Raw genomic sequence first — 15,281 nt, 5'->3', positions numbered from 1 at the left:
GAATCCATGGCACAGTGAAAACAATGCCCAAGTATGCAGTTGGGCGCCAAACTGAGGAAGACAAGGATAGATGAAAAAATTTCATGAATCCTCCACATAGTGAAAATTCCACCCAAGGGAGTGATTGGGCGCCAAAATAGTATACCCATGGAAGATGTGAAAAATGTGAAAATTCCAAGGCACGGTGAATTCAACGCCCAAGCTAAAAGGTTGAAATTTTGCCTAAGGCATGGAATCCAAGGGGTCAAGGAGGAATAGAAAGTAAAATTCCCCTCGGGCAAATTTTTGAATTTGCTATTTTTAGACACCGAATCTCGCCAGAATGAGGAAATTGTTATAGATTCGGAATCGTGGCAGAATTCTCCATCCAATGAACCTGGCTCCTAAATTTTAGGAGGATCCCTAAAAAATAGGGATGTTGAAAAGAAAACATAGACAATTCACAAAACAATGAGTTCCTTCCTCAAGAGGAATTTTCGCCCCAGCCTTGTGTAGGGTGCAAGAATGAAGAGTGCATGGAGAAACAGGCAAATTGCAAGAGTCCTTGACCAAGGCATTTTAGCACCCTAGTGAGAAAAGGAGCGCCAGATAGAGGGATGCAAGGAATCCATGGAATTGAAAGAATTCCCCACCAAGTGTAAAATGCCGCCCAGGATCACAGGAGTGCGCTAAAATGATCTTCTCATGGACATGGCACAAAGAGATGAATTCCTTCATCAGGGAAGAATTGCACCCAAGAAGAAGAAATTCCAGGAAAGGTGAAAAATTGACTAAGTGTTTGAAATTTCTTCCTTTAGGACAGTTCTTGGAAATCATGAAAATTGGCTAAGGTATGAAGAATTTCCTTCCTCAAGGTAAGGAACAAATTTCTTTCCAAAGGAGAATTCCTCCACAACAAGAAATCACATCCAAGGATGAATTGAAGATAAAATTTCTAAGGCAAGGATGGAATCAGGGATGAACTAAACAAGAAATTTCCCCCCCAGGGAAAAATTTGGAAAATCCATTCGCGGGCATCAAATCACATCCAAATTTCAAAAGTTTTACAGATTTGGATTTGTAGGAGAATTCTCTTCCTCCTGGACTTGAAACCTTTATTTGTGCAAAATTCCTATAAAATAGGAGATGTTGAAAAATCATTGAAAATCTTTTCCAAAGCAAGGCAAGTTCAAAAACTTCAAGAAAATATTTCCAGCGTCTGAGATTCTCCAGCTTGAAGTGTTCTCTCTCCAGTGTTTTTTCCACCAAGTGGCAGCCGAGTCAACAGACGCTGAATTAATGAAGCATCTCTTTGCATACAGTCGTCACATTTATGGCATTATGGCAGATTCCTTCTGCATGCAGTCGTCACATTCAGAAGATGATGGTGCATTTATGGCATCACGAGCGATTTTTGCATGAGGGTACATTCATTGCATAGTGGGCACTTTTTGAATGTAATGGTTAATTACAGCTTTATGGGCATCATTTCTAGCAGGATTGTAATTAATTGTATATGGGCATGATGGGTTATTAATTACCGATTCCCACCTTGTTGCACCTTGAGTGGGAATCTTCTGGGGTGAACCCTAATTAGGGTTTGCATGGCCAAAGGCCTATATAAAGGGGTGACCCCCTCATTTGTAAAAAAGGAGGGAGCTTTTCATGAAATTGTTGAGATAAGTTTTTGAGAAAAATAACAGTGAAACATTGTTCTCTAATGGTGTCCACTTAAATTATTTTTTCAAACCTTGCATGGTTTCACCTTCCTCACTTAGATTAGAAATAGTAAAGCGCTTTGATTTCAATGGAGAATGTAATGGTGTCTGATGAATTTCCATGGTTCAAACTTTTTGCATCTTGCTGATAGTAATTTGTAGTGTAAAGTTAGTTTGAGCCCCCTAAATTTGTGCTAAGTTCAATTGTGGATAGTCGTTTGGATTGCGCTATTTTTTGGGTATTCAAATGTACTTTCTCGATTTGAAAATCCTCTAGCATCCCCAGAAGATTGCACCGGTTCTTGCAGAGTTGTAATTAAACTTGACGAAGCAGAGCTTGGTTTATTTGGAATTTGTCCACCAAAGCACTATTCATTGTTATCACTGCCCTTAGGAGTAGATTTAGATCCTTCTAAACCCTTTCCCTTTTACTTTCAGTTCATTTTAGTCCGTTCGAAGCAGCAGCATCACAGAATTGTCATATCCGATGATGGAGTTCCAGCCACAACAAAGAAGTGAAAGAATGATGCAAACGTAAGGCCCCTTGGATTACTAGCAATCACATCAGCCAACTGAGTCACATCCACGCATTGAAGGAACCTTGGAGTCGATTGTTTGAACTTCTTGCAATCTTAGCATGCAATCGCACTTTGATCAAGAGAGAGTGAAGTGACCGTTAGGCAACTTTATTCTGTGTTCGACATAGCCATAAAAAACACGTCAACAGAATTGGCGCTAGAGGGAGGGGCTTGATTGCGAAATTCAATTTGGCTGGAACTAGCATGAGCTTTCAAGTGCAGAATCAGAGATATGTTAGATCTCTTTTATGTCAAAAAATGCAAAAAAAGTGAAAAATTCAAAAAATCAGAAAAAAATAAAAAAAGATATCTCAATGAAGCAAGATGGACAAACCTCTTAAACTCAAAACCTAGATGCCAAAGTGTGAAGTTTCTAAGGGTACCCAAATATGTGATTTATTCTAGGGCTTGTTGAGGAAGGTTGGAAGTCATTGTGCAAAAACCCAAATAGGAGGCCTAATTGCTTGTAGCCCTTACTAGGTCTCTAAGGGTAAACGATATTGGGGATCTTGTAGAATTTGTTCAAGAGGTCCAAGTCAATGCAAATGCCATGTCTCACATAACAAATGTAATACTTCACCACTTGAGCAAAAGATCCTCTATGCTAAGGGTTTGGGGTTGTTAGGTGTTCTTGGTTGGAGGGGTTGAGACCATAGGAGTAGAAGACTCCTTGTCAACTTGGAGTTGTCCTGTTGTGAGTGATCCTTGGGAAGGATACTAAGACAATACACCATTGGATGGTGTCTATTGAAGACCCTTTGAAGGGTGAAACCAATCAAGTTGTGTACAACACCAAACCCTCTACATCAAATCTGAAATACATACGAAAAATGAAAAGCCAACACAAGAATGAATAACGCGAAGGTTAAATAATACTTCAACACTTCACGCGAATACCACTAAAGATGGCAGTTACAAGAAATAAGATACATGAACCGAGCCACCAAGGCAAAAAGAAACTGAAACTCGACAGATAAAAAACGCATTTCCAGCTAATACTCAGGTCGGTGATGGCAGGCATAGAACCTGATACGTATGCAGCAAAATGAAGTAAATAAAGGATCGACAGAATACAAAAAGAACAAATAATAAAACAGCAATACAACCAAGCAAATAAAATGATGTCTCCTGCAGCTATAACCATTAACATCCTGGTAACGTAGCTTGAGAGCTTTTAAATCCTTCATTTGAGCTAATGATATCACTGACAGACCCTTATAAAAGAGAGCACTTAGATAGCAAAGACAACACGCAGATCTTACCAACAGTTCGATGATGACATGCATTAAAGAGAGCTTTTTTGTGTTCATAGGTTTCTTCCCTTGCTGTTCTTGGTAATAAACTTTGAAGGAATGGTTGTTTGTATTAGGTGTTGTTGAATCTAGGCTTTGACAAGATTTTCAGTTGTGTAAATTGGAATCCCACCTCATGCTTCCACCAATGAATCATAATCTGATATAGAAACACATCAATCCTAGTTAAAAATTGGATACTCAATGAATGAATCATTTGCTTATTAAGAAGGTTAAACAAACTTAGCTTGTCCATATAAGGAGATCTGTTTATGGCTTGATACAGAATGACTACTGTTAGTCTAAAGCATGTTTGTTTATCCAAACAACTCCACAAGACCACCAAGCTGCAGTGCAAGGAAAAATGGCCTATTCCTCCAAGTTTTTTATGCATGTGGAATTTAATTATGATAAATGAGAAACCAAAGAAAATCATGCTATAATGGAAAATGGGGTTGGATGCACTTGTGCATAGTAAATGAATTAGATAGTTTTCTTTACACAGATATGTATTTTGTATATTTCTGATTTTAAAACACTATACCTGTTAAATATAGTACGGCCACAAAAGAATAAAATATAAATACTGGGAACTAAATTTTGTTAAAGAAAGAACATGCATAATTAGAGCTACAGTAAAAAAATGTCTTCAATAATCATCATCATTCATATTTGAAAATTCAAAAAGGGTTACGAAAACATTATATATTATAGCATGACCATCAATTTATAAACCAAAACTAAATGTCTAAAGATGATTAAAAATACAAATCATACATGCCTAACTAGAACCAACAATTTGGAAGTAAAATTTTATTTATTAGTATCAACTAATTTGAAATCTTTAAATTACAGTACAAGTATGGCAATGACATAATGACCTGAAACAAAGCATCTTTCCATCTTCCAGCACTACAAAGGCAGGATGCTAGTTCATAGTAAACACTTGCTGTTGGAACCACTCCTCTACACTTCATCTCCTCAACTGCTCTCAGAGCTTCATCAGTCTTTTTTTCTTTCCGAAAAGCACGTACAATAGCTACAAAGAACAATACTAAGTCTAGCAGGACTATATTAAGTCAAAATGGAAAAATCAAAGAGTATTGCCACAAGAATAAAACCAAAAATTATACATTTCAGTACCTTTGTAAGTCAAAGCATTTGGTGTCAGGCCTGCTTTTTCCATTTTCTCAACAAGCATGTGTACCAGCTCGTACTTGCCAGAAGCAACCATTACCTACAAATAACTTTTTTTGTTAGAAGTAATACAAGCCATAGATATTAAAAACCACAATATTGAATACACTTGTAAACAAACAGCTGTAGGACAAATTAAATGCCACCAAAGTCATTGAAGTAAGATCTAAATGAAGGATATGACCACTATATTAATGTAAATTTCACAGAAAAAATATATAGCAATGGAATCCCCACAAACGTAAATGAACTGCACAGAGTGCAGAACACAATTCTTCTACTGAAAAGGCGGGGTAAATCAGTAGAAGATGTAAATATCTGATTCTTAACAAATTAAAAATTTGATGAACTTTAGCAAAATATGAAACTGAAAGGAATGCAACCACACAATGAAACCAATGCACAAGAAATACGTGGAAAACCTAGAATGGGAAAAACCATGGTGAGAAATGCTGCTAGGATTGACTGTCCTAATCCAGCTTCTCAAAGAAACTTGAATAAATGTTTAAAGGCACCAACCCTAAGGAGTCGCCAAATCCCTATTTTAAGAGCACCAACTCTTCCTGATCTAAGCACCAACTCAGTATTCAAAGAGCACCAACTTTAAGAATAAACAAATTACAATTCTTTTCAGTAAACATTACACTCTATGAATATTACTAATGCTCTCTTAAAACAACTTTCTAACATATACTGCTCTCATCTATTTACTGTGATGTCTGCACAAACGTAATTAATCCATTCAAAGAAATATTACTGTTAAGAAACTTCTCAAACCTTTCAATATCAGTCCTTATACACACCTTCTTCACAGACCTTATGCACACTTTTTTCATAGAACTTACAATCTTTTTCAATTGTCTTTAGATATGTTTCTATCACATACCAGCACAATTCTCCTTCAGCGGGCTTATGATCTGCAACAGCAATTCTCATCCATTCACTTTACAAGAACAGTCGCAATCACTCTCAGTAAACTCAGTTATCTGTTCATGACAGAACACAATTATGTTCTTTACATTTGCTATTTTATTACTTCATAACAGAAGTACTTTTGTATCCTGCATACACTCTGCTCTCTTTTTTTTTCCTTATCGAACCTCAGCAACAAAATCAATAGATTTCTTTCTCCATCGGTTGTACGGTTCCCAAAACAGTTAATAACTATTCGGACAGTTTTCAGTTATAACTACAAAGGAATTGGTTGTCAGTTACAACCACATAAATATCAACAATAATAAAAAAACCTTTCATTGCTGAAGAAGCTTCCGACCTTGATTAAATCGGAGACTAAGAGTGTAGTTGTTAGTTGCTAACTGCAGAAAACAGTTGGAACTGAACCTAAACAGATTCAACCAAATCTCTTAACAACCCGATAATACCTATGCATTTTAAGTCAAATCAACTTCATTATAATCCGATCCATTAATCAGTTCGATCTGAGAAAGAGTGTTTCCATATTATGATACACATGAATATGTGATTCTATGTGGATCAAACATTCTGCAGAGCTGAACACATTTGCAGACTCTTCATACAACAAGCTTCATCATCTTCTGAGACAAAGTTCTGTCTTCTAACTATGAAAAGTCCAATCTTTATGAAATAAGAAGAGTTTTATGAAAGTCCTTGTCCAAGTTTAAGGAATTTCAAAGTTGGAATTCAATCCTAGGTTGAAGAATCAAATGCAGATTTGTCCTTGTTCTATAATGCAAATTTTGTCAAATTCCAGATGGATATCGATTTTTCCCAATCCTGATGTGAAATACGGAATTCTAATCCTTGAGTGAAGTTGATCTGGGTTTTTATCATTTGAAGGTGGAATTATGATTAGATTTGTGGATTTCGACTATGAAGAATGCAAAGCTTTTGTGAGATGGAAGATTGTTTTTTGAGATTTCATGGATTCAATTTTAAATGATTTTATTTCAAATCTTTGAATAATTCTTGATTTGTTCTTAAACTTGAAACAATCTTCCTAATCCACATTGGATATTTTATTTAATTTCCAAATCCTTGAATTCAAATTTTATGGAATCCTTATTTTTGGACAAGTTATAAATGACATATCTTAATTGTCCTTAAAAATCCGTATTTTTGATCAATGATTACTTAAATTCTTGGATTTTGTCTGATGATTCCACATGAGGATAAAATTTCCATTGGGATCAATTTTCCTTGTTTTCAAATGAGAATGCATTCAAGAAAATCCTCATTTTTTCAAATTCCTTATCAAAAAACTGCAACTTTGTCCGTATTTTTATCAAAAACTCTGCTCAAAATCCTTGTGGAGGTCATTTTTCCCTTCGAAGAGCAAATCTTAATTGAGAAATCACTAAAAATCTGCATGGAATAAGGATTTCCAATCTGGATTTATACTCATTTTGGACTTAAAATTGGAATTTTTTCCTCATCAAAATCCCTATGAAAATATAATTTCCTATGAGGGATTAGAATCTTTAATTTGTTAATCCTTGTTTTGGGACTAAAATAAGGATTATTGTCATTTGACTTGTCCTTGTTTTTAAGGAAAGATCTGAAATTTTTGAATCAATGCAAATCGATTTTCCTATAAGAAATGAAATTTAATCCTTAGAATAACCCGAAATTTGGGATTTAATTATTCAATTTGTCCTTATCAAAGTCGAATTTCCCCCTTGCTGGAAATTCCTTGTCTAAGTTGATTTTCCACCTTTCATTAATCCTTCTCCTGCTCGAATTTCCACCAAGAGATTCCTTGTCCAACTTGGGTTTCCCTTCATTTTTCCTCCTCTTAGTCGAATTTCCCCTTGAATTGCAATGCTGAGCGCTCTTCTTATTAATAGCAATTTGAAATTAAAAAAAAAATGCATCAAATCTAAGGCTGCTGATCTGATGTGATAAGAAAGCAATTCGAATTCAAAGATTTATTTTTGCAAGTTGGCCAGGCTAGAGTTGGATGATTTTAAATGTTAGGGGAGCATATTTATGAGGGATCAAACTTCTCATTTTGACCACAATGCAATGTGAATTCAGAGGATCAGAACAGCAGACCTAGGCAGATTTTAGATCAGGAATTCAATTTATGGTTCTTATCTTTAATGTCTTAATATAAATGTATTTGTTTTCAGGTCCAAGGTTTGAGGCGAAGTGCATGGTGACAAGGACAAATCAAGGTTCAAGCATGTTTTAATCAGCTGATAGAATAGGGATCAACCACATGGAATAAGAATCATGAGGTCGAGGACAATATGATTGTTAGATCAAGGTTTGAGTCATCAAGGAACAGTGATGGTGAAAAAAAAAAAGAAGCAGCAAGTTTAGGACATAATAAGGACAAGGAAATTAAAGACAAGGATAAGTGAACACCAAGGATTTCATAAAATAAAATCAAGAATTATACCAAGAAACTCAGCAATTCGTCAAGGAAATTCCAAGACCAGGTCTACATTCCGAAGTGAAGAGGTGTTCTACATCCAAGATAAAGAAGATAAAGGAAATCAATCACATCAAAGATGTTTCACCTTTCAAGAGAACTTATGGAGCTTTAAAAGGGAATTCCACCATGTGAAAAGGGGATTGCATTCAATATGGAGGTCTTCACCAAACCAAGTGAGGAACATTTCAACAAAGCAAGCACGAGGATCTATATAAGGAAGGATCCAATTGCAATTGTCTTGAGTTTCCTTCAGAAATCCAAGACCCCAAGGTCAAGATGCACATACATAGGGCGATTGCAACATGTTCCACATTTAAGAACTCCACCAAGGAATCCAAATCCAAGAAGAAGAATTTCAGGGACTAGAACAAAAGAAGATAATTTCATGACATGATAAACATGAAGATGAAATCCAAAAGCATCACAAGGAAGATTCCCAAGTATGGAAATGAAAATGCGAACATGATCAAGGAATGGATAGTTTCAGAAGATTTAATGAAAGTTAGACTTAATCACTAAGATGATGAAATTTGGGAATATGATCCATCACCATCACAACAGCCTTGGATAATGTTGAGCATCAAGAGATATTGCTCAATCAAACACTTCTTTGTCATGATCTACAAGATGAGCATGATGACTTGGCACCTAGTCATATTCGAGACAACTAGGAGATGCCAAGTCAACTCGTCCAAGTTCAATGTACTTGACTTCTCTACAATTGCACGTGTGGCACAAAGTTCCATGTACCTAACCTCATCTCACATTTGTCAGAATCCAAAGAAGGACATGTGTCCATCAAGATGTAATTTTATCATTGGCCAGAATAAAGTTAGTTGTAACTAACCCTAATTAGGGTTTTATCATGTAATCTCGGTTGTTGATTGTTGTGACCTTTTCACACATCACCCCATCCCAAATGGGGACCCCCTCCTTCTCGCTTTCAGTTTAGTTGTTTTTAGGGTTTTGGTCAGACTGGCTTCAATTTTGAGCTCTTGTTGCAGGTTTTGCCCTTAGGATGCTACCCAATTGTCAAATTTGACAACTACACAAAATTAAAGTGACCATCTTCAACCAATTTGAAATCTGACAACAATTTGTGTGCAAGGATTTCCTATAAATGATGGAACTAACAGCAAGATGATGAAATAATTCTACTATTGCTCCAACCAAGCTTTCAACAAAGAATCTTACAACAACATCTTCATGTGAAACCCTCAAAATGTCACTAATTGTGGTGAATGCTAAGATATGCTCTTGGGGATGTTGTGTGCCATCACCAGGGAATTTCAGAAAATTCTTCTTGAACCTTACAGACACTTATGCCAAACTCCAAGTGCCAAGAGACCAATACAAGCTCCCCACACCAAAGAAGATGGAGGTGGATCATTGTGATTATCATCATGGGTGTTATCACCAATTGCCTAAAATGATACTTAAAAATCTAGATTTCCTACCAAGAACTTAATGAGTTCCTACATTGTCAATGAAGATGAATATTCATTTGAATGTGTTTGGATGGGCATATGAAAGGTAAGATAAAGAATACTTGCCTTCTTCTCTGATCTGATGTATACCTTATCAGCCAAGATGAAATGTCTTCCATCAAAGGTGATAGTACTTTCTACTTGCAAACTTAGCTCATATCTCATTCCCCAAAAATTCATGAAAAACTGTGTTTTAATTTATTTGTTGCCAAACACACATACTAGAATCATTCTCCAAATAACGGGATACTCCTTGAGATCTAACTAAACCTAGAACTAGTTGAATTTACAAGTATACACATTGCACAAAAATTAAATGAGGGTTTTCGTATATATTTATATATCTAATTTGTCTATGTTTTTGCCCTTGATGCAAGCACCAAACTGTCAATAGTCAAGACTTGCAATGAGATTTTCAAATTTAGTGAGGGTAAATGCACGGATGATGAACTCAACTTCATATTAGCTAAAGTAAAAACCGGAATAGGTTGTAACATAGATATTTGAATGGAAAATAGATGTTGATTTTTGGCTCAATCAGAGACCAATAAAGAATCAAACAAGTAAGCAACTCATGATTACATGAAATAAACACCTAAAGTGTTTACAAAGCTACAATTTGAAAAGATGGATTTCATCAATACTACCCTTGAACAAATATGATCTTCTATCAATTTAATTCATGAAATTACGACATTCACTCATAGTTACACAATCACTTCAACAAGCATTCATTAAGTTCCACAAAAATACAAAAACTTCACTAACAATTTCTACAACATAGGCTCAGTTTCAACCATTCTTATAGGATGCGTGCTTAAAGCACTAAGTTATAAGCTCATTACAGACAACTTTGACAGATCAAATAATAATAAAATAATTTCAATATAAACACACTTTAAAGCAACCATATCCATTCCAAATAGAAAATAAATCACTCAAGTAGGCTCTTACCACTTTAAATCTCTACTTTCTTCTCACAATAGGTCACCTAGTGATAAGGTATAGCTATGATTCATTGATTTTTGCTTTGACACTCTACCTTGATTTCTAAATCAGCAACTTAATATTTTCAATGCCAAGCGTTTTAAAGAAAAAATTGGCAAATCATAGACACTTCTTATCATTCAGCAGCCTCTGTTAAGTGGGAAGAGCCTATTTGAGGATATTTGAGTAATTAATTTCCTCTTTGCAATGAAGAGAGATAAGATTGCTTTAAGGAAAAGCTTTATTGAGATTATTTAATTCTTATATGATCCCTTAAAGCTGCCTCTGTTGAGCTTATAAATAAGTGCCTTAAGCACATAATTTTCAAGGATAGTCAATGATGAGCCTATGCTCTAGAAATTGTCAATGAACTTAGTGCATTTTCATGGAAGTTAATGAATGCTACTAGAAGTCAAGCTTATGCTGCAAAAGCCAAGCTTAGTATTGACAAGATCCCATCTTTCTAAATTGCAACTTTGTATGCATTTAAGCTATTGATTCCATGAAATCATAAGGCGTTCACTTGTTTAATTATCTCCTATTGATGTAAATTTATAGGTTTGTGATTTAACTAGCAATTACATTCCTCTATTTTCCATTCAAATATCTCTGTTGCAAACGATACTAGTTTTTGTTTTAACTAATAGGAAGTTGAGTCCATCCTGTGTTTGATAGTTTACGCTCTTTAAATCTGAAAATCTGGCTGCAAATTTCGACTATTGCTTGCATCCAGGTCAAAAACATAGTCAAATTAGATATTTACATTTATGCAAATCCATTTTTCAAAAATTATACAATGTGCATACTTGTAGATCTTGTTTGTTGTAGATTTGGTTAGATCCCAAGGAGCTTCCCCTACAATTCAAAACACTAATATAGCAGCTGGTGGGCATAAGAAGGCAAACTTGAGAAGAAAAATGCTTAAGGTCCAACCAATCTCTATAAAACCTTCTCCCACAATAGCTCAATCGCATGCTAGATTGCCCCTGCTAAAATCAATTTTGGCAGCTGCACAACAATCCAATCTAACCATCTCTAAATCATATGAAGATTTAATGTCACCGTCACAGTTTAGTTCCATCTCCAACACTCTAATCAATATCTATTGCATTCCCACTATGCCTCTAAGTAAAGCCCTTGCTATAGGAATAAAGGGTAAACAGTGAATCTTATTCAGAACAATACCAGAGTTCATGAAAATGTGCACAAACAAAGCAATTTCAAGTGTATCAAAGTTTCAGCCATGAAAGAGGAGAAGACTGAGAAGACTATTTACATTGAAGAGGAGAATATGTTGCCTGCACCTGAGATTAATGGAGAGCAGCAACACCTGAGATTAATGAAGAGCAGCAACAGAATTCTTCTCATCCCATAGGTTTTAAATTTTTAATACTTCCACAGAGTTGAATTAACTCATGTCAAGTAAAACAAATCTGCTATGGAACCTAGCAATGGGATCACCTCCCTCTGATTTATCTCAAGTCTCAACAAATAATTTCATTCTTTCAAGTAATAATTCAAACCGATGCCAGGACTAGAGCTTCTTTGGCCCCCTTATCAGTCAACTTAATATTTCAAATTATGCATAACATCGTCCTCCATAATTGAGCTTTCTGTAATGTTATTCCTCAGGTCTCACTTTTTCTTTTGGAATGTTCATCCTAGACAAGAGAAAAACTTAGCTACCCTGTTGAGCCTCCAGGAAATCGGAATTTTAGTCATAGCTCTGTTAACAAATAACAACTCTAATTGTGACCAAATCTTTTAGGAGCTATATCTGAAAAGGCATGCATTCTGAAGAATCTCAGCCAAAACATTGAGGAAAAAGGTATGCATGCCACTTTCATTGAATGCTTCATTACTAGGCCCCTCCATGTTTTTCAGAAACAGCGGGAACAAAAAGATACCTTGAATAGCTATATGGAGCACATGAGCATAGTCATTAACACACTTTTGAATCCATTTATTGCTTCCTGCTAACAGAAACTAAAAGATAGTTTAATGAAGACATCCTTAAACAGGGTGGTCATAGGCCTTGGCTCAAAAGACTATCAAATGAGGGTTTCACTCTATGCCAACAGCTCTATGATGGTGATTCTCCTTGGACAAGTTGCAATGGAAATGAGGAAAGTACCCAGTCTCACTTCACGGATGTGATTTTTCATAATCCTGTTTAATGTCTGCTAAGACTTCTTTTTCAAGATTTAATAGACCATCAGATGCCTCATTATGGTCATATCAGATGTATTAATCAAATTATTGCTTCTGTGAACATTAATAAAATTGTAAATGGTTAAGGCTATATGCATATTACTGTTATATATAGCACAAGTAGAATATCTGAGTGTGCCATAATAAATCATAGATTAAAAGTGTCAAGTGGCTTTGATATTTGATTTTGTTAACAGAGATCTCAGCTTTGATGTATCATGCCACTCTCTCCTGATTAACCGCTTTGCCTGACTTTTGTTGTATCAGGCAAATGATGTTTGTAACTCCACTTTTAATTTTAATTTAATATTTAGCTTTTTCAATAAAACAAAAAGAAAAGGAAATTGATACAATTTTAATTTGCACTTGATACCTCAATTGCAAGCCCATAAGTCACACACGAAGGTCTTAATCCATTTTGTCTCATCTGTTGCAACACCCAAAAAGCTCCTTTCCATTCTTTCCAAGGAACACAAGCATTTAACACCTGCAATAAATAAACAAATTTAGTAGACATAATGCCCAAAATTTTGGTACAAATTCTTTTCCTACAAATGCCCTAATCGTCTACATCTAATATGGCATATGTATATTTCTTTCAGTTCTCTAGAATGTCTGAGTTCTGTACGTGATGGTAACCGCATGGTTAACTATCCGCAGGGGTGGCAGCAAGTGACATAAAGGTCATAAGACCTAGGGTTCAAACAGAACCCACAGTTAAGTTCAGGTAATGGGGTTTAACTTAAGAACGACTATAAAATCAAGCAATTAGTTTCAAAAATTGCAGAACCACAATGGAAATCCATACACAACAGTATCCCACCCTTTGGAAAAAAGCTACATTAATCGATTCCTAATCAGACAAATGTGTTCAACTTAAATAATAATAAAAAAGATTTATCCAGCTTTACAGTTCATCCGAAATCCTAGGTAGATGACGAAACATAGATTTAAAGTAAACAAAGATGTAGAGACATTTCAACATCTAGCAGTTACACCAATAAACAGCTACCATAAGTATCCCTTGATTCACACCCATAGAAACCATTTATATAGTATTCCTAACAATAACCTTTGCAACCTCAATTCACAATCCACCAAACTAGTCCTGCTCCAACTAAGTACATCAGTAATCCAAAGGTTACCATAGGTTGGTGATGAAACATATTTCTAAAGTAAACAAAGACGTAAAGACATTTCAAACCATAGGTTACCGAAGCTTTATATTTCATCCAAAACCATAGGTTGATCAGGAAACATAGATTTAAAGTAAACGAAGATATAAAGGTATTTCATCATCTAGCAATTACACCAATAATTAGCTTCCATTAGGATCCCTTGATTCACATCCATAGAAACCATTCACATAGTATTCCTAACAATAACATTTGCAACCTAAGTTCACATTCCACCAAACTAGTCTTGCTCCAACTAAGCACATTAGTAATTTGAAGGCTACGGCAAGAGTGACAACCCTATTCCACCTAGCCACAAGAGAAAATGAAATTTATTTACTTCAAATAGTTGGAAACCATAAGGAATAATCAGCTAGATGACTTGGTTTCTCTCATGATTCACATCAATAACTAGCAGAAGCTAATGTTGGATTGGGAAAGCATTTTCGATGCTTGCTTGGATGCCTTGCATGTGATCGATTTGCAATAGGAAAGTCTACCAAATGTTACTATGGAGGAACTCAACTCAGTCTTGGCTAGATTCGTCAAGTATGCAGCTAGAGAGAGGGATGCAAGCTGGAATCTTCTAGAAGATTCCCTACTTGATGACTAGGCGTCATCCCATTGGAGTCCATTTTTTATTCTACTTTTTTATGTAAACCCTAATTAGGGCAATGTTGGCATGATCTTGGCCCTTGATTCTAAATGAATCTTGGCCATTCATTTCAGTTGGAGACTCTATATAAACCCATTTGCCTCTCATTTGTAAGAGGGAGATTTTTGAGAATTGTCACCTATACGCTGCTAGATTGAATTTAATCATTGAAGTTTGGTGATTTTATTGAGATTTTGAAGCATTGTGTGATTCTCATATCTCCAAATTTAGATTAGAATTTGTTTTCATTGTTCAAGTATTTTTAGTTGAATGAAAGAAATACTTTAGTGCATTTACATGAAATTCATTTATCCATACCACTAGCTTCTTGCTGATTGTAAGTTCGCTTTGTGTGGTCAACTGGAATCAAAATTTGAACTTAAATTCAATTTGTGCTTGCTCAATGATATGCATTCAATTGATGGTGTTGATGTTGTTAATATGAATTCGAACATCTATAAATTACCTTAGATGATTGCTTTAAGCTTGCGTAGAGTTGTTCCTTTGATGACAATACCTAGCCTAGTTGAATTTCATTGAGTCACTCGCTCTCTTGCATTTTAGGTTTAAGATAGGACTAGAAT

At 35.4% G+C, this 15,281-nt stretch overlaps 1 protein-coding gene across 5 annotated transcripts in view; it reads right to left on the bottom strand.

Moving 5' to 3' along the window:
• Positions 1–15,281, bottom strand: part of LOC131076631 (pentatricopeptide repeat-containing protein At5g67570, chloroplastic) — a 93,594-nt gene that overhangs the window by 24,555 nt on the left and 53,758 nt on the right. For 3 of the 5 annotated variants that reach the window (XM_058013928.2, XM_058013931.2, XM_058013930.2), the window contains 3 exons: positions 13,241–13,354; positions 4,711–4,804; positions 4,449–4,606 (listed from right to left, as the gene is read on the bottom strand). In XM_058013928.2, the coding sequence (XP_057869911.2) occupies positions 4,449–4,606; positions 4,711–4,804; positions 13,241–13,354 (366 nt within the window). Of the gene's footprint in view, positions 1–3,537; positions 3,728–4,448; positions 4,607–4,710; positions 4,805–13,240; positions 13,355–15,281 lie in introns of all 5 variants that reach the window. The other 2 variants (XR_009113467.2, XM_058013929.2) reach the window with 2 other exon arrangements.

This window comes from Cryptomeria japonica, chromosome 5 (genome assembly GCF_030272615.1).
Source record: "Cryptomeria japonica chromosome 5, Sugi_1.0, whole genome shotgun sequence".
Lineage (NCBI taxonomy): Eukaryota > Viridiplantae > Streptophyta > Pinopsida > Cupressales > Cupressaceae > Cryptomeria > Cryptomeria japonica.
The sequence above is the reverse complement of the archived record's forward strand: the minus strand, read 5'-3'. Positions and strand labels throughout refer to the sequence as shown.